Source organism: Cibotium barometz, chromosome 20 (assembly GCF_041138505.1).
Source record: "Cibotium barometz isolate CiBa-2024 chromosome 20, ASM4113850v1, whole genome shotgun sequence".
Lineage (NCBI taxonomy): Eukaryota > Viridiplantae > Streptophyta > Polypodiopsida > Cyatheales > Cibotiaceae > Cibotium > Cibotium barometz.
The window spans coordinates 28,693,722-28,712,158 of record NC_141065.1 but is presented as its reverse complement, the minus strand read 5'-3'; the positions used below and the strand labels follow the sequence as shown (position 1 = coordinate 28,712,158).

Sequence of the window (18,437 nt, the reverse complement as noted above, 5' to 3'; positions counted from 1 at the left end):
TGGGCGAGTGTGGTCCTTTTCTTATTTGGTACATGCACATAAGCAACACAGCCGAAAACACGAAAATGAGATACAGAAGGCTTGTGTTTTGTAAAGGCCCCCTCCGGAGTCATCCCCTCAAGTGCTTTTGTGAGAGAGCGGTTAATGAGATAAATTGAGGTAGCCACAGCATCACCCCAGAAAGCAGGAGGGAGACTTGCATGATGCAACAAAGCACGAGCCATCGCTTTGACGGTCCGGTTCTTTCGTTCCACAACTCCATTCTACTGAGGAGTGTAAGGAACTGAAGTCTGTCGGTGAATGCCCTTCGAAGCAAGGAAGTCATTAAATGGTACAAACTCGCCACCATTATCAGTCATGAGAAATGAAACTCTACCCCCAGACTGATTTTCCACCCTCGCGATCCAAGTCCTGAAAAGTCTTGAAAATGGCAAAAGCATCTGACTTGCGAGCCAGAAAACATGCCTAGACTTTGCGAGTGAAATCATCCACAAGAAGAAGAAAATATCGAGCCTCGCGCCAAGAGACTCAACCTCCATAGGTCCTGCAAGATCTGCATGTATAAGCTCCAGTCTTCGGGTTGCTCAATGAGTGGCCTCCTCTGGAAATGCATCTTGATGATGCTTGCCCATCATGCAGGATGAGTAGATGTGTGAGAGAGACCTGAGTTGAGGTAGTCCGCTGACAACCTGCTTAGAATGGAACTTCTGTAAGGCAGCAATGGGTACATGACCGAAGCGAGAATTCCACAAGGAAGTATCTGCCTCAAAAACCAAAGCCATTATGGGTGAGAAAAGCTGATGAATATGGGAATCAGTGTGAGGGATCTCGGAAGAAAAATTGGTGATCTTGTAGAGACCCCCATCATGGACTCCATTGGCAACAACCGAGAGAGTCTTCGTGTCGATTACTTTGATGACCTCATCATCAAAGTACACACCAAGTCCCTTCCGAGAAGCTTTGTATACTGAAAACAGATTTTTGGAAATTTGTGGTACATGCAAAACATCATGTAAGGTGGCAGAGGAACCCAAAGAAACATTACCAACACCGGTGACATGAAGCGAAGAGTTGTCGCTGATACGAACTGAAGAAGAGATAGTTTGGTAGTCCTTCAAGATATGGGCCTGATTGGTCATGTGGGCAGAAGCACCACTATCACCAACCCATTCCACTGCTTCAGGTGTGACACTAACCTCTTCAGGAGAAGTCATATCTGTGATCACGAGGAATGAATCCTGTGAAGAAGTGGATGAATCTGTGACTGCCATGTGCATAAACTTTGGTAGATCCCTCTCTGAAACTTTGCCTTTATCTTTGGTGTTGTCCTTGTCAGATGCTTTAGAAGCATCTTGGGCTTTATACTTGGCTTTTGCTGCTGGAGAATCATCACAATGAGCAAAGGAGCGAGCATCAGTATGACCTGTCCTGCCACAATAATCACATTCATTGCTTTTGTCCTTGGATTCCTTAGAATCTTGTTTACCCTTGCCTTTGCCTTTGTTTTTGTTGTTGTTGTTGTTGTTGTTGTTGTTGGAGTTCCTTCTTCCTTCTTCCGTCTTTGCCATTGCCAGAGGCAACAAAAGCAGACTCCAACTTGCCTTTTCCGCGAAGCATGCACTTGTCGTGGAGATAACTCATGACTTCCTCAAAAGGGGGGAGAGGATCACGGAAATATATATTATCCCTGAAAGAATCAAAGGAAGCAGGCAACTTGCCAAGAAGTTTATGGATGGGATTGTTGATGGTGCTCCCGTACTCCTCAAGTTGCAGCTTGATACGGGAAAACTCTCCAATCTTCTCAATTAGGTTATTTGACTCAGTGATGGTAAGCTTCTCCAGATCTAACTCCAATTTGGCAATCTTCACTGTCGAAACTCTCCCATACCTCCTCTGGATCTCTGTCCACATTTGATGAGCATTACTCCGGGAGGAGACAAACTGTGCTTGTATGGATTGAGTCATGCAATGGATGATGATAAGACGAGCCCGAGCATCCAATATGCTTCTCAAAGGAGGGTCCACCAAGCGAGGTGTGGAGATAGCCATCCACACACGGGCTCCTTCTAGCAACAACTGAGTGTAGAAAGACCAAGTATGATAGTTGGTTGCGGTAAGCTTCATGGACTCGTTGACTTGGGGAGAATTGTAGGATGGTATGTGGGTAGGGGTGGGAGCAGGACCTGGATGATAGAAACTCAGAGAGGAAAGATTGGGAATAGGAACCACCTGTGGAGCGGCGGGAGGAGGGGATCCAGGCTATGATGGTGCTGGAGAATCAACAGGAGGAGCAGCAGTAGAGAAATCTCGTGAAGCCATGTCCTCGGACAAGAAACCTTCTTTGAAGAAAGGGGCTGAAAAAAAAAACAGCATGTCCTCCTCTTAGGCTGTGCACAGCAAGAAGAAAAGGAGGGAGGGTGGGAAACTGAAAGGAGAGGAAGTAGATCTCTCCAAGATGTAGTTCCTTGTCCTTAGCACCTAGAAGAGGGCTTCAACAATCCGAAAAATCAGCAATCTTTGCTGAAAATTCAGAAATACAACAGTCCCAAGTGTCAGATGAAGAAAACGCAGCACTCTTGAGGAAGCCTCTACTCTTGGAAGAAAACGCAGCACCTTCTATGCTGAAATCTGTAGAAAACGCAGCAAACTGTCGAAGCCTCTGCTCCAAAACAGAAAACACAGCTTTCTTTTGCTCACAGGTCAGCGTTTTTCTCTGATACCATGAAAGAAAGTGAAGCAAATATAAAACATAGATGTAGGCCGAGGTACAAGACCTGTAAATGCTGAAAACTGATGTTTATTGCCAAAATCTGAGCACGAGGGAAGCCCGTAGGTGCTGTACAATGGTGAGAAGCAGTAGCGGCTGCTAATGACCTCAACTGAAAGGGAAAGGGAGCCAGCCCTTATATACTCCCTCAGGATGTTAGTCGGCCAGCTGTAGCAAGCTGACAGCATGGTAGTAGCATAAAATGCCTAAAAATACCAAAAATGGTAGAAAAAATGCTGAATAATCTCTGCTAAGATATGCCAATGCAGGGTCTCATAAATGGCCAATACAAGCATGAAAAAAGATGATGTAGACCCTTTGGAGATGATATAATCCAACACACCCAGCAACAGTTTAGTAGAGGGGAATGTCACGTGCACACCCAGTAGGTGTACAAGTGACATGGCCATCTTAGCACTCATAAGCATTAAGTAGATCATTAAGTAAAGGCATTCAAGTAATTATCCAGGGCATTTACAATAGTATATCACAACAGGAGCATGTGTATGGGACTGTTACAGCCCCAACAGCAGCACATAAAGCATTAAGGGCATCTAGAGCTTTTATCACCTCACGTCGTGAGCATTAATGGCAGCCGACAGCATTTATCAGCAGCCGACAACAGGATTATGGGCATTTAATGTAGTCGTGAAGTCCCAGACATCTGGCCGACTGCTGTACAGTACCCGACCAGCAGCATAGCATTCATATAAATAGAATCGCATCATTTCAGCATCATTCATTCAGTCTATGATCTCCGAACCTCCAGTCTCCTCAGTGTTTCCATCCTATGGAGCAAAGGGGATCAACAATACAGTCAACATACAGTCAGTAGGCAGCATTCGGTCATTCTCTTGCCTCCTACATAGAGGAAAGCCGGCATCCAAAGGGTGGACCTCAACAGTGGAGAAAGGAATAGTCATTAACCATCAGCATTCAGCATCTCTCTCATTCTGAGAAGGATATTCATTTAGTACAGCCATAGATCTATTTATAGATCTTCATTGTAACCATTCATTTAATATAGGTGCATTGCATTGCATTGCATTGACACCATTGTCTATCTCTTAAGGATAATTAAGTGAAGTTTAGTTAAGCCTAAGGTTGTTTTACTACGATCTATCCCCCGCATGTCACATTGGCTTCTATGCAGAAATCTGCAGAAAATGCAGCAAACTGTCGAAGCCTCTGCTCCAAAATAGAAAACACAGCTCTCTTCTGTTCACAGGTCAGCATTTTGCTCTGATACAATGAAAGAAAGTGAAACAAATAGAAAACACAGATGTAGGCCTAGGTACAAGACCTGTAAATGCTGGAAACTGATGTTTATTGTTGAAAATTGAGCACGAGGGAAGCCCGTAGGTGCTGTACAATGATAAGAAGCAGAAGCAGTTGCTAACATAGCAGCCAGGTACGGGACGGGACGTATAATACGGCAAAGTATAATACGCGTATTATACGTCTTTTTCGCGGGGCCAAAATAAAAAACGCCGTTTTTTTTAAAATAAAAAACACTAGTTTAATTACATTTGGTCGAGACATGTCACATACATGTTTAAAGTTGAAACTTGAAGTGTTGAACTTTAAGACTCAAGACTGGAGTTATAACTTATGAACTTATGAACGTTTAAACTTTAAACTTTAATTTTGAAAGAAAAGGAGAGACTTGAGTTATGAATCATTATCATGCTTAAAGAGATTAGAGAATACAAGATAATCATGAAATGTACTGAGTACTCATGAATCTAAAATCACAAAATGGGAATCTTGAATCCTGAATCCTAACATAAATAAGGACGAAGCCGCAAGTGGCCCGCAACATAATAACAATGAACATATGTCATACATAAAAATGAGCCACTAGTCTGTAGATACTGGAATGTGGCATACAAAATGTGACTCATGAGTCATTCATCAGAGTCAAGACTCGGACTCTGAGCTAGAATCATCCCCACCATGGTCACGGTCATGCTCATCCTCCTCACTAACACTCCAATCACTAATGCTGGCCTCTCTCTCTGGCTCGGGCTCTGCCTCTGTCCCTGCCTCTGTCTCAAGGCCCTTGCCCCTGGCTCTGCCTCTGCCCCTGCCTCTGCCTCTATCCCTGCCTCTGCCCCTGCCTATGGTGCCGGTCCTCGTGTGAGTCTGATGTGCAAAAGAGGCTCTCTCTGCTGCAAGGAAAGCCCACACTTCATCTTCTTCGTCACGAGGGTGCACTAGCTCCTCCATGCGAATCTCAACCTTGAAAGTGTCGGGATTGATCTCATTGATTGCTTTCATTTTTTCCCTCTTTCAAAGAAGCTTCAGATTGGAATTGACAAAGACAAGACGCTTTAATTGTGCAAGCAACAAGCAATTTCTTTTCTTTGTGTGTATGGCCGCAAACAAGCTCCAATTTCTCTCACAAGCGCCGGAGGAGCAATCTTGTGAGAGAACCCTCATAGCAATGCGCTGTAGCTCGGCACAGTCACCACCATACTTCTCCCACCAACTGACAGGTTTAAGCTGGGCATCTCGAAGACTAGCTCGTGGTGAGCCAAAATCAACGTCATGCATGTCGCGAAACCGAAGAAGCTGGGTCTCGAGAAGATCTTGCGTTATTGGGTCTCTCTCCACTTTGGTGATGTACTCTCTCCATCCCACATTTAGCTCGCGATCATGTCTCTGAGCATCTTGTCTCCAAAGTGGATGCAAGATGTGGCTAACAGCATGAATTGGACAATGAAACCAATCCCATCGTGTTTGCCATATCTCCTTGATTTCATCCATCCTTTTGACATAGAAGTTTAGAACAAAAGACAATAAATTAGAATCTAGAATACATTATAAGAAAAAAGACTCAAGAGTCAAAAGCAAAGAACGACTTACATCCTACAACTTGCAAGTAGCATACCTATTATCATCAAAGAGATTGCTTGCATTGAAGGCCGCGCCCACCTTCTCCATGAACTCGTAGATGAGGCCCATGGTGCATCCCTCCGAGTCACTAAGGCGTAGTGCTGCGATCAATGGCTCCATGAATGCTACAATGCACTCCGCATCATGCCAAAAGACTGCCTCATAGATGAGATTCTCAAATCTTTTGCCCTTTTCGGTGCGGCTACCATCCCATGAAATCCATCTGTCATCCATAATCATACGCCGCAAACCACGTCGACATTTTACTAATTTTTGGAGGACAATGAAGAGGTAGGCAAAGCGGGTACTTGAAGGCTTTGCGAGCTCCGTCTCACAATTTGCCCGATAGATACCAAGAGCTCGTTGCTTTCTTGTCACATAGTTTACCATAAACTCAGCCTTCTTCACCACATCCGCCACCCATGGTATGGCTCCCACATCTTCAATTAGAAGATCAATCGAATGCGAAGCACAAGGAATCCAACTGATTTGTGGATAGTCTCTCTCCACTAGTGCGCCGGCAGCCTTGCAATTGGATGCATTATCTGTGACTACCGCAACCACATTCTCGCTTCCCACTTGTTCTATTGCTGCCTTTAGATGCCCATAGATAAATTCAGCTGTATGTGCCTCCCCAGAGCCATCTATGACAGTCAAGAACATGGTGCCGAGACAACAAGAGACAAGGATATTTAAGAGAGGGCGGCGTTTGATGTCCGACCACCCGTCACACATAATAGTACACCCATACCTTGCCCATGCCGCCCGTATTGGTGCTAGCTCCTTCTCAATGTCCATGACCTCTGCCTTCAATTCTTTGGTGCGAAGAATCTCATATGATGGAGGCTTGAATGTGGGCCCCGCATCCGCCACCGCACTAAGCATGTGTAGAAAAGCCGGCTTGCGAGCATGGTCAAAGGGCACATTGCACTCGAAGAAGTATTGCCGAACTCTTCGTCTTGCATTCTCATGCTTGATTTTGGCCCAACTTTGTTGAAGAGACTTCTTTGGCACATTTGGAGGTGGAGGGCTTGGGGTGAAAGATGGATGTGCACCACCGCTATGTGGATGAAAAGAGGCTAGAGCTCAAGAAGAACCGGCAACTGATGATGCGGGAACATCCTGTTGTGGTGAAGTCTGGGAGGAATCTATGATGGAAGGTGCCGTACCTTGAACCTCAACTCGGGCTCTCTTTCTGGCACGAACGACACTTGGATCTTCACCCAATTTCTGAATGACATCATCGGGAATGTCGCTAGGACACACATCAACTCCCTGGCCAGTAATGTGGAGAAGGTGAGCTCTAACACGCGATGCACTGCCGGTGTAGACAATGTTGCAATGCTTGCACCGCCAATTTTTGTCGGCCTTGTTCTCGATCACTTCATCCCATACCGCTAATTTCTTTCTCCCCATGTTGCGTCTCACACGAGTGCCGCCGCCTGCGTAGCCTGTAGGTAGTAATAAGTATGCGTGTGTGAGTGTGTGTGTAGATAGTATGTAATATGTATTGAGACAAGAGAGAGAGAGAGAGAGAGAGAGAGAGAGAGAGAGTTATGTTGCTGCCTTGGGGACCTGAGCAAGGGTGGGTGGGTGGGGAAAGGGAGGCGAACACAGATGCGAGAGTACCGTACCAGCGGCCAGCACAGCGAACGACGAACGAAGGGATAGAGGGGGGGCAGCGAGCAGGGGCGAACGAGCGGAGATGAATGAATGAGAGAGAGAGAGAGAGAGAGAGAGAGAGAGAGAGAGAGAGAGAGAGAGAGAGAGAGAGAGAGAGAAACGTACCGGGTACCGTACCGGAGAAAGGGGGGCGGCAGCGAGGAAGCGAACGTGAACTTGGGCGTGCAGGTTCGGGAAGCAGCAGAGCGCACCAGAGCGCACGCGGATCACAAAAAAGCCCAGGCATAACGTTAAACGTTAGCCTGGCAAATTTTTTAATTAAAAAAAAAACCTCACGTTTTTTTTCAAAAGGACGTTTTTTATCCAAAAAAACGTCCCGTCGAGTATTTTTTATAAAATACGCGTTTTATAGCTGCTATGGTTGCTAATGACCTCATGAGTATGTAGGGAAATGAGATGAAATGAGGGGAAAGGGGGACCACCCTTATATACTCCTCATGAGAGCTGGTTGGCCAATTGTAGCAGGCCGACAGCTCCATAATAGCATAAAAATGCTATAAAGGCATAAAAAATGGGGAAAAAAATGCCTAAATAAGTATGCATATGCAGGGCCTCATAAATGGCCAGTACAAGCATGAAAATGATGCAGTAGACCCTCTGGAGATGATATATAATCCAACAATGCATTATCTTCGTCGCGAAACTGAATTCTGTCCGTTGAAGTTACCGATGCTACCCATCAAGCTTATGCATGTTACAAGGCCTATACTCAGCAGGCCAACAAGGACAGAAGGGATGTAAAATTCTCGGAAGAAGGGGATTGGATTATGAAACAACGGTTGAAACAGGTGGGCAATTGATGCCCAAAGTTGTCGTTTCGGAGTTTGAGAACTTTTCTCATTTTGAAGAAGATCAATAAATTGTTCATGAAGTTGAAGTTACCTTCTAGTTGGACCATGCATGATGTGTTTCATGTCTCTTGGGCTGAAGCACTATGCCGGACCTCCTCCCATATCTATCCAAGATGAACCGAAACTAGATACTGTCAATGAAGCTGAAGTGATGGTTCCAGAACAGATCCTTTTGTACTGTTCAAGCATGGCTTTGGCCGTAGAGAGCATCAATTCGTCACGGACCTAGGGACACATGAAGCGGTTTGGCTTGACAAGAACTTCTTTGAAGACTATTTGGTGTTATTGACGGACTATTTGGAGGCTACCCAGTTTCCGTAAAGTTAAGTAGAAGCGAATGTCACGTGTATCCCACACTTGGATGCCACGTGGACATATCTGTACAGTGAAGGATCATAGATGCGTAGTAGAGAGCCTAGCTAAGGGGGATAGAAGGTGTCCATTGCTGCAAAGGATGGGGACAGGAAAAGTGGACCTGTTCACCGGAGAGAGAGAAGAGAGAGAAGCAAAAGTTTTAGTGAGAGATGATTTGCACGACTCAACAAAGCTTTGATTAGATGTGATAAAGCTTATACCAAGTAAATGTCTTTTGTAGGTTTAGAACCTTATCTATTGACCCTTACATATCACACTCACATATAAGCATATGATACATGGCATACACTTATCCATTTATAAGTGGTGTTCACACCTAAGTAGGTGGTCACAGTATACATGAAAAAGGTCTTACACACACATAGGGTGGACACACATATTCTTAGTCTTTTTTGGGGTAGTTCACACATGGACACAAGTGGGTATATAGGTGGATACATACACACAGGTACATATGTGAAGGATACGCACACAAGGCTCCGAATACCCAACAAACTCCCCTTCGGAGTGTAGATGGTGAGGCCCGAACGCAAAAGAAAGATACTACCTTCTAACCCCATCACATGTTGTGTCAGAGCCAACTCATCATGCACACCTTCCGTGTCATGATAGCCCTCCAATCACATAATGCATCCAAGGTAGCAGGGCCAACACTTTAGTCACCCCCCTGTCTCCTAACTGGGATAATAGAAACACGAAGCCTTTTATAACATTGCAGTAGAAAAACGTGCATAGAGATTATTACATCTCGTTTTGGGGGACATCTTGGATGTACAAATAAATAGAAAATAATCAAGGCAAGAACACATGGGGGAAAGCACAACACAGAAAATTACGAATTATTTTTGGAAGTTTAGATGGTTTCTGGGTGTGTGTCAGAGAAACGGGGTCGCTTCCAGCGCTGCTTCCAGGCTAGCACCCCTTACATGGCATTATGGAGTCTTCAATGTGTTGCCAGCGGGTCCAATTTTGTCAATTTTGGCCAATTTGGCAAAACCCTCATATTTCTGGGTAGGGCAAGGCTTCGATTTGTTGATTTTACCTTATTTTGAGGAAAGCCCCAAAATTGGGCTATGCAAGAGCTTCAATTTTGATGCAGATTGCTGATTTTGTAGAAAGCCCCAACTTTATTGAAATGTAGGAGTGTTAATTAGACGATTTCACCTTAATTTGTAAAAAGCTCCAATCTGAGGCTGATGTCATATGCGTAGGTACATGCATCAGGTGCTGGAGAAGCAAAGTTGCACAGAAGGCAGTCGATGGTGGCGAAGGTAAGGTCGGTAGTGAAATTGAATTTGGCTTTAATAAACCTTAATATTAAGGCTTAAAGGCTTAAGCCTTTGAACGTTAATAAGGCCACACTGGCATACTTAAAAAGAAAAAAAACGATGACGTGCGTGGACGACTGGGGTTGATGGGTGGTAGTTGAGGCACGAAGGCTTGGGTGCCGTTTGAAGGCCGAGTGGACGGTTGGTTGCAGGTGTAGCAGGTCGAGGAGGTCTTCATCAGTAGGCGGCAACTCTCCCATTGTTGGGTGGCGAGACCACGGCAACGAGCAACACTGACTAGTTATAATATGAATGCAGTTGAGAGGCAAATGATAGTGACGGGGCAAGACGAGCTGATGATGATCCTCGCTCTGATACCAAATGAAGGATCAGAGATGCACAATACAGAGCCTAGCTAATGGGGATCGAAGGTGTCCATTGCTGCAAAGGTAAGAGAGAGAGCTAGAGAGAAGTAAAAGTTCTTAGTGAGAGATGATTTGCACGACTCACACCAAGTACATGCCTTTTTTAGGTTTATTACCTTGTCTTTTGACCCTTACATATCACACTTGCATATAAGCACATGACACATGGCATACACTTAGCTTATCCATTTATAAGTGGTGTTCACAAATCACACCTAAGCAGGTGTTCACTGGCTTATACATGAATAAGGTCTTACACACACATATGCGGTGGACACACACATATACTTAGCCCTTTTTGGTGCAGTTCACACAGACACAAGTGGGTACATAGGTGGGTACATAAGTGGGTACATATACACGGGTATATACGTGAAGGATACATGCACACGAGGTTCCAAATACCCAACATACAGTGGACTTAAGAGTGGTAACTAGCCCTTTGTGAGCCCTTGTCCGGGATGAGTTATCTAGGGATCCACACTGCAGAGGGTCATGGTTAGGTGTGCATGTCCCACACGTCTGTGTAACCCTGTGGAATGATGTAGAGATGTACCGGACATTTATTAGGCTTCTTGCCGGATGCACGGGCACTAGTCTAGGTTCAGGAGACGGGCTTTGAAGAGCCTTTCTCATGGGCAGCCATGCGTGGCTTGCCCAAGACCCATCAAGAGCCACCATGGGCATGGGGTTTAGCCATAAGCCAGCCCACTGCCCAGGCGGCCATCCCTAGGGCCTCTCACATAGGTCAACCAGCACTTTATGGGATTTTTGGCATATATTTGTCCAGCATGACCTTTCCAACAGCAGTCTGGCTGGCTGACTGGAGCATGTGGAGGATATATATACTGCCCTTCAGTCCCTTGCATAAATGATCTCATATTCTTTGCAAGTGCCAAGGTTCAAGGGCATAGACAGCCATAAGGAGCCAAGGGCAAGGTGGAAACTGCAGATCAAGGGTCATGTTAGGCTGAGAGTGACCTCAGCCAAGTGAAGGTCTCCAAGGTCAGTTCAGTCCTGGTTATTTACAGCCAGCAGTCAGTAATTCTACTCATTCAATACAGCATACGTGGTGGGGGCCCTTCCGAGGGTATTTGGGGCCCAACACTGTGTATTGTATCTCTTCTCTCTCTGCACTCTTATTCTTATTACTTTGTTCTATACATCATCAAGAACAAAGGTGCTGTGAAAGTAGCCCATATGTGAGTGGAGGCTGGGATTCAAGAGACCCATCAAATGTGTAACGAAAGCCCTTGTTTGGAAATGAGCCTGCACCTCAATCTTTTCCAATTGGGTTATTCACATCTTAGATTTACTTTTTATATATCAATAACTCCTATTTATGAAATAGCTTCTGCTCTTTGTAGAATAGTTCGATGGTGAGGGTAAGTTGGCGGTTGGGCCATTGCACGAGTGGCTATTTCACCATCAGGCTTCCCTCCAAGGGGCGTGGGTTTGAACTTAAACACTTAAATATAATACGACTCTCTCTCTCTCAAAAAAAAAAAAAAAAAGAGAGGAATATTTTTAGGGTTGAAATTATTCCCACGAAAAAGCTTGTTTCATTTTAGGTTTTCCTTCATGGAAATTATTTGGAGTTGAACGTGTGTGTGTGTGGAGCAGAGTTTTATTCGGTAAGAAGAGATGTAGAAAATGTCACGGAGCTTGTTCGTGAACTATTGGACTCAATCGAGTTAGCCCAAGACGAAGCATACATGGCTGACCTCGAAAATCAGGCTGCCGAAAGCTCACTATGGGACGATCCTTCAAAGGCAAAAAAAATCTTGTCAGCATTGACTGAGGTTAAAGACAAAGTCACTAAACTGAAAGACCTCCAATCTAAGGTTGCGAGTTGCACCATGCTAAACTGATCTCATGCTTTATAACATCTTTGATCTACTCTTCTAGCATGGTTTCCCTTTTCAGCAGTTCAAGCAGTGCTAATTAAGCAGCTTTGCAAATTGGGTTTGTTTTTATGCAGTCCGATGATGCACAGCTAATAGTTCAGCTGCTTCAAGAGATGGATACAGCAGATGCGGGATTTCTAAAAGAAGCTTCTGATTTAACTTCCTCTCTAAAGAGGACACTTGATCAGTTTGAGATAACAAAACTTCTCTCTGGACCTTACGACAAAGAAGGTGCACGCCTTACAATCTCTGCAGGAGCTGGAGGAACTGACGCCCAGGTCTCTTTTTCACCATTACTCATGGAAACGAACTGGTTTAATACTTTTTATGCGTTGCTGAAGATTACTATATGGTGGCTGAATTGTTGAGTACAAATACCATCCAATATTGATGCTTATCCTCAAGCTATGGCTTTTGTTGGCTTTCCTGGGTGATAAGTACTATTTGCTTAGCAAGTTTACATTCGTAATTACTGTATAGTTTATCTTCCCTTCTCTCTCTCTCTCTCTCACACACACACACACACACGCACACACACACACACACACACACACACACACACACACACACACGGCGTGAGCCTCTGCCCCTCGCCCTACCCTCTTCTCGTGCACTGGCACCCTGCCCTGTCCGCGCAGCTGCTTTGTGCTCTGTCCCCCTCTGCCTGCACCCACATCCCGCTGGGCCGTGTGCTGGCTGCAACACTCCGCCCTCTGCCTCCCATTGTCCTGTGCTCCCCGGTACACAGTGCGTCCCAACTCCGGACTAATGGTTGAACCATCAAACCAGAAGCCACTCCCACCCCTACTTCATCGTGCGTCGGGCCGGCTCCTGTCTTCATCTGTGTCCTTGTTGAGCCTAACTTGAGAAAGTCAAGAAGTAGCCCAAGCCAAAAAATGACCAGATCGAGCAGGTGGGATGGCTTGCAAAGGAAAATTGAAAAAAGTGCTTGACAAGATTGATGACCAGGTCAATGCAAGTACAGAATCAAATGGATGTGGTGCGCTGTACCAGAGACTGCCTACGGCTGCTGAGAGAAATTTAGACTATCTAGGAAGATCACCGCGAACAGGAGATGGCAGAAATACGAGAGGAGATGGCCAAGATGAAAGAACAACATGCTAGACAGGTAGATGGAATGGAGAAAGAGGTTGCCAAGCTGAATGGAGAAATGCAGGACTGCAAGAAGGAAGAAGGAGAAATCAGTCCCTCCAACCTCTCTGAAGTGCAAACCTCAAGGTGAAGTTTCAGGACCATTGGCCAGCTTAGGGTATCATCCCATAGACTAAGGATAGAGATTGGCAGAGCTGAGCGGATACCTAGAGAGGACATGACATGTAGACTCTGTCAGACGGGTCACGGGGGTTGAGTCGGAGGAGCACTATGCTTGCCAGTGCCCAGTCTACTATGAGATCAGAGGGAGATTTCACTGTTGATTCAGAGAGGGCTTTGGACCCTTATCCTGGATCATGGAGTACCCAGATCAGAGGTGCCTTGGACTCTTCCTACTGGAGCTCAGCCAACACAGAGAGTCACTACTGAGAGATCCTCGCCCCCAACAGCCCTCCTCTCTGCTTACCATCACCAGTTTTTTCCAGCCTAGAGGGGTGGATAGCGAGGCACCAGAGCCTATCACAGTGGATACAGAAGCCTATACCATAGTGCCCCCTCGCAGTATGCCCATGGGAGTCGCATTAGATCGGGCACGCACACTCCAGAGAGCTAGACGCCCTTGTCCTGTCGGATCCCAACCACCTGCAACTCATCAGCCCCGGATTCAGGAGATCCTGGCCTGCTATTGAGCAACTTCATCCTCATAGTAGACTATCGACATCTCTAGCCTTCTTGTATCACCCATGATGGACATCCTGGATGGGTCCTTGCGTGACATATAGGGTTGATTGACTGTTTTTATTCAGCTCTCCCATATCCCATCACGTATTGTACCCTATACTTGGCATAGTAGGATCTAGATTTTTCATCTTGTATAATCTCAGAGTCTGAGATCTTAGCTTTCAGGCTTCAGTTTTAGTTTACTGTTGACATTGTGTTGCCCGACAAGCCTTTGAAGTTATCATTTGGGAATTCTCCGTGCTTCCGACCTTTGGACGAACTTTGGACCTATGGATGGGCTACATAGTGTGGACATCACACCTAGATGCTAGGGGACCTATGTCTACACCAAGGGTCATGTGGATTGGCACCTCGTGGCAAGGGACGTATCTCTATGCCGAGGGCCAGTAGGCTGGATTTGGTAGGCCTTGAGACATTGGTCTATGGCAAGATCCAGAGTACAGTATTCTGGTTGGCCTGGGGACACAGTGTCTACACCTGGAATGACCGCTAGCTATAAGCTAAATGAAAGGGAGGTTGTCAAATACATTTTGTGCATTGCATGGTTTACGTGCATTTTTGGAAATTGTTTCACATGGAATGTTTTATTGCTTGCATGATCTGTATGTCTAGCGCCCTCTCGTAAACTGCACGTGTGAATCTATATTATGATATTGCTTGTGGGTTGTAAACAGGTGGTAAGACCCCCCATAGGTGTGAGCCGCCATCAGCTTCTTAGAGATCTTCAATAGGTCCCATTACCCCTTAGATAGCGGCGGTGATACAGAGTTTGGCAGCACACATGGAAGGTGGTCTCCCCAACTCTCCAGATTTTCTTGAGAGCTCTCCATTCTCCCTCAACGAGCTGAGAGATTCACTTCGGGCCTTGTTGCGGGGCAAGTGCCATGGCGAGGATGGTTTCCCTCTCGTGCGTCATTGGGAGCTTATAGAAAGTGGCTTCTCCACTTTCAATGAGGTCATGGCCTCCAGACTGATGCCAGAGGGGCTTATTCACTTGATTCCCAAGGAGGGTGGTGAGCGTATAGAGGTTTGGTAGTGGCCTTCCATTACCCTCTTCAGAGGCGCCTATAAAATCATTGCCAAGGCCATCAGTCGTCGCCTCCAGCCTCATTTCCCTGATCTGATTCATGGCACCCAAACCGGCTTCATCTAGACATGATATCCCATTGGCGGTGCTTAGTTTCGATGGGGGGGGCATCGCTTATCTTTGCTCGGCTGGTTCCTAGGACGCCTGACCCTCTCCCTAGCAGAGGACTATAGTGGTGGATCTCTTCAACGAGTACGGATCATAGGATTTCACAAGCACTATTGGCATATCAACCCCCACCTGGCTCAGGTGGCCCAAGATAGATCCTGGCTGCTTTGGCTTTGGGAAAGCTGTCCTTTGACTCGCAACTACTGCATAGAAACAACCACCAAAGAACCTTAAGCATTGAGGTTTAGGCGCTTCTTTTCTTTTTAATCAACTCTGAGGGTTTCGAAAGTTGCTGAGGATCCATGATGCACCAAATGCTAGGCTGGTGTCCAAGGAAAGGGTGGTGGTGGCATATTACAGCCATGTGTGGGTCTTTGCAGGTTGCCGTAGAGAAAAGAAAAGCCACAACCGGCTATAGTCGACTATGTAGTGCCCTCTTATGTTAGAGGTAAGCGTTAGAGGTAAGCATCACCACTGGCTTGCTTGACGTGCTCCTCTACAGGCCTTGGTGTTTGTTGATCATAGGTGGCAGGCATTATCTGCAATAGTTGCAGCGTGGTGGTTGGGCTTGATTGGCTGCTCCATATGCCTGCCTTCCGTTTAAGCCAACGCTGCAAGAAGTTGATACTCTTCCCCCCCTCCCCCCCACACCACACAAAAAAAAAAAGTCATGCTCTTGCACTTTTCTCCTCAGTGAAGTTCTTTCAACCCCACAAAAGCAAGAATAAGACGGTGGCAAAGAAATTAGCATGTGTATGAGATTCCCCTCTTCGTGATGAAGAAAAACTGTTGGGAGCTGAATCGTTACCTGCTCTTATACCCGCGAAAAGCAGCGGAAGGGGGCAGAGATGAGCATAGGAGGCGGTGAAGGAGAAGGGCTCCCATCCAGGAAAGGAGATGGAGGGTTGCACGAAGGGGGAGGCAACGATGTGGGGGTGCGAGGAGGAGCGGGTGGGGCGCACAAATGAGGATGGGGGCGAGGGTAGCGTGAAGGCAGAGGTTGGCAACAGCGTGAGAGAAGGCCGGTGCGCACAAGCTGGGGGTGTAATTTCCCATTGGGGCTTGAGCACAATCTTGACACATACTTAAACTATTAATGCTTGTAAACAAAGTGAATTGGCACAACACAAAACAAAATAGCAATGCTAAAAATTGAAATGACATGCAATAGGGCCTGACCCGCCTTGTAATATGATTTGTATTATCAAGGAATTTTACTTGGAAGCTCCATGGGCAATGCTTGCCAGATTTCCGACGACATTCATGCATATGAAAACAATTTCAAACATGATGTGTCATTGTAGAGGTTGAATCCATAGCTTCAATCGTGAAGGATCTCATTTTCCAATCCCCAGTATCTTGCCACAAGCAGCTATGCTCCCATTGGCATCCATACACATTCAGGTGTGTGCTAGGCCGAGACATAGGAGACCTCAATGGCCAAGAATGCGGATGTATTGTAGGCTTAATGAGCACAAGAAACTCTTACTCGCCATTTACAGTCACCTTCCAACTTTAAGCGAAGTAATGATAATGAATACTTCATAGCACTCCCGGCTGAAATAAGGGTTTTTTATTTTTTTTCCCCGGGAAAAAGCCTTCTATTAGTTCACATAAAACAACCATGAAGGGCTAGATACAAACTCACCTCCATGAGTGGGATGAGGATCAAGAAATCAAGAGGAGAAAGATGCTCTTTTCCTCTAGATGGCCGCTCTATGAGGAGAAGGCTATCTCATACAGGGGGAGAGGGAGGGAATAACCACATAGGTGGTATGTACTGCCAAGGGGGCACACCACCTCTATCTGTGAGAAAAGAGCCATGCCGCCAGAGCCTCACGAAGGCTTCCTGCCGCTTTCGCATGCGGTCAGAGCCACCTTGCAACTTCCCCCATTGGCCGCGGAGGGTATGAATGATATCAAGCCAAATGCTTCTGATGGACTCCGCAGGCGGAGTGTGGGTGCCTTCAATGGCTTCGCTGAATCTAGCTCGCCAGATGTGCCAAGTTGCATTGCTGCTACAGATCTCTCATCTTTGGCACAAACCCGGAGTCCAATGATCAGTGATGGGGCTGGGATTGATACTGTTGAAATGCGAAGGTGAGAGACCCGAAGGGCTAGTCCCCTACCTTCTTCCTTGAAGGCTATGACAAGCTCAAGCCTCAGTCTCAGTGGCCCAAGCGACAGTGCCCCATAAAATGATGCGGGTCGAGGTCTTGTCCATCGTGAAAATGTGGAGAAATCATTGCCAAACCTACTGAGCCTTCGGGCAATCCCAAAGACAATGTCACTGAGACTCCTAAGGGTAGTTGCACCTCAGACAAGCAGCTGGTCGACGGCCTATGGCCAACCACGTGCCGACCGCCAAACTCCTGTGTGCCATAAGCGAAAGAAAGAGGGTGATTTTTTGAGGCCGAAAACTGTCCCAGAGCCTCTTCCAAAAATTTAAGAGAAAACACTATGAGAGGTCCTGTGACTGCCTGCCAGTGTGATGTTGTTGTCGGGGTGCCCCCGACCTCGGGCATTTGAATCTTTCGGCCTAGCCGCGCGGTGTATGCGAAGAACGAGGTGCCCAGTGTCTCACCCCGGTTAGCAGGATCACGCCAAGTCCACTCTCCCGGGTCCTATTGGAGGCGTGTGAGGGGCCGGCTCTTCCAAATCCATAACCGCCAGAGTCTCTCCTTGGCCACCTTGGCTGGCAGGGGTTGAATGTGCCACTCATGTGCTTGAAATCCGATCACCTTCATCCTCTGTAAGGTGCAGCCACTGAAGTCATCCAAAGGGTGCTTTGATCTCTCTAATCTTCCATGGGGTCCGATAGAAAAAGTGAGCAAAGCACAGCTCTCATCCACGCCATGGACTACCAAGAGCATATCATGCCTAGTAAACATGCCCAGCCACTGCGGGGGGGGTCGGGTCTGGCATAGAGGTCAGCCACTCTCGGGGAATAGTAGAGTCGATGTCGAGGCTGAGTCTCTCTATACCACAGATCTCAGCTAGGCCTCTCTCCTAAGCCTCTGGGGAAGCTGTCTTAATGCAAGCCAATCTCCAAGGGATGTGGTAGGTCCTATGCTCAATGCTCCCCATGATACATGAGGTCGGCGGGCCCCCAACATGTGGCCATTGGGTAAACGGATCAGGGGGTTGCAGATCAGCGGCTATCGAAGACGCTTCTCCGAGGCTACCGGAGCTGAGTGCTGAAGGGCCGGCCTGA

General features: G+C 46.5%; 2 protein-coding genes across 4 annotated transcripts in view; one reads left to right on the top strand and one right to left on the bottom strand.

Annotated features, from left to right (window-relative positions):
* LOC147627753 (uncharacterized) overlaps window positions 1–18,437 on the top strand; it is a 60,807-nt gene that overhangs the window by 28,678 nt on the left and 13,692 nt on the right. Inside the window, exons 2-4 of one of the 2 annotated variants that reach the window (XM_086814707.1) lie at window positions 9,786–9,845; window positions 11,891–12,111; window positions 12,249–12,452. In XM_086814707.1, coding sequence (XP_086670833.1) covers window positions 9,786–9,845; window positions 11,891–12,111; window positions 12,249–12,452 — 485 coding nt within the window. The remainder of the gene's footprint in view (window positions 1–9,785; window positions 9,846–11,890; window positions 12,112–12,248; window positions 12,453–18,437) is intronic. The other variant, XM_086814708.1, reaches the window with a different exon arrangement.
* Window positions 4,439–7,705, bottom strand: LOC147627754 (uncharacterized). Of its 2 annotated transcripts, XM_086814704.1 has the most exons (3): window positions 7,454–7,705; window positions 5,661–7,116; window positions 4,439–5,537 (listed from the first exon to the last, which is right to left on the bottom strand). In XM_086814704.1, the coding sequence occupies exons 2-3, from the start codon at window positions 6,548–6,550 to the stop codon at window positions 5,060–5,062; spliced, it is 1,368 nt and encodes a 455-aa protein (XP_086670830.1). In that variant the 5' UTR covers window positions 6,551–7,116; window positions 7,454–7,705; the 3' UTR covers window positions 4,439–5,059. The 2 variants fall into 2 exon arrangements, with proteins under 2 accessions (XP_086670830.1, XP_086670829.1); XM_086814703.1 differs by lacking the exon at window positions 7,454–7,705 and having other exon boundaries at window positions 5,661–7,350.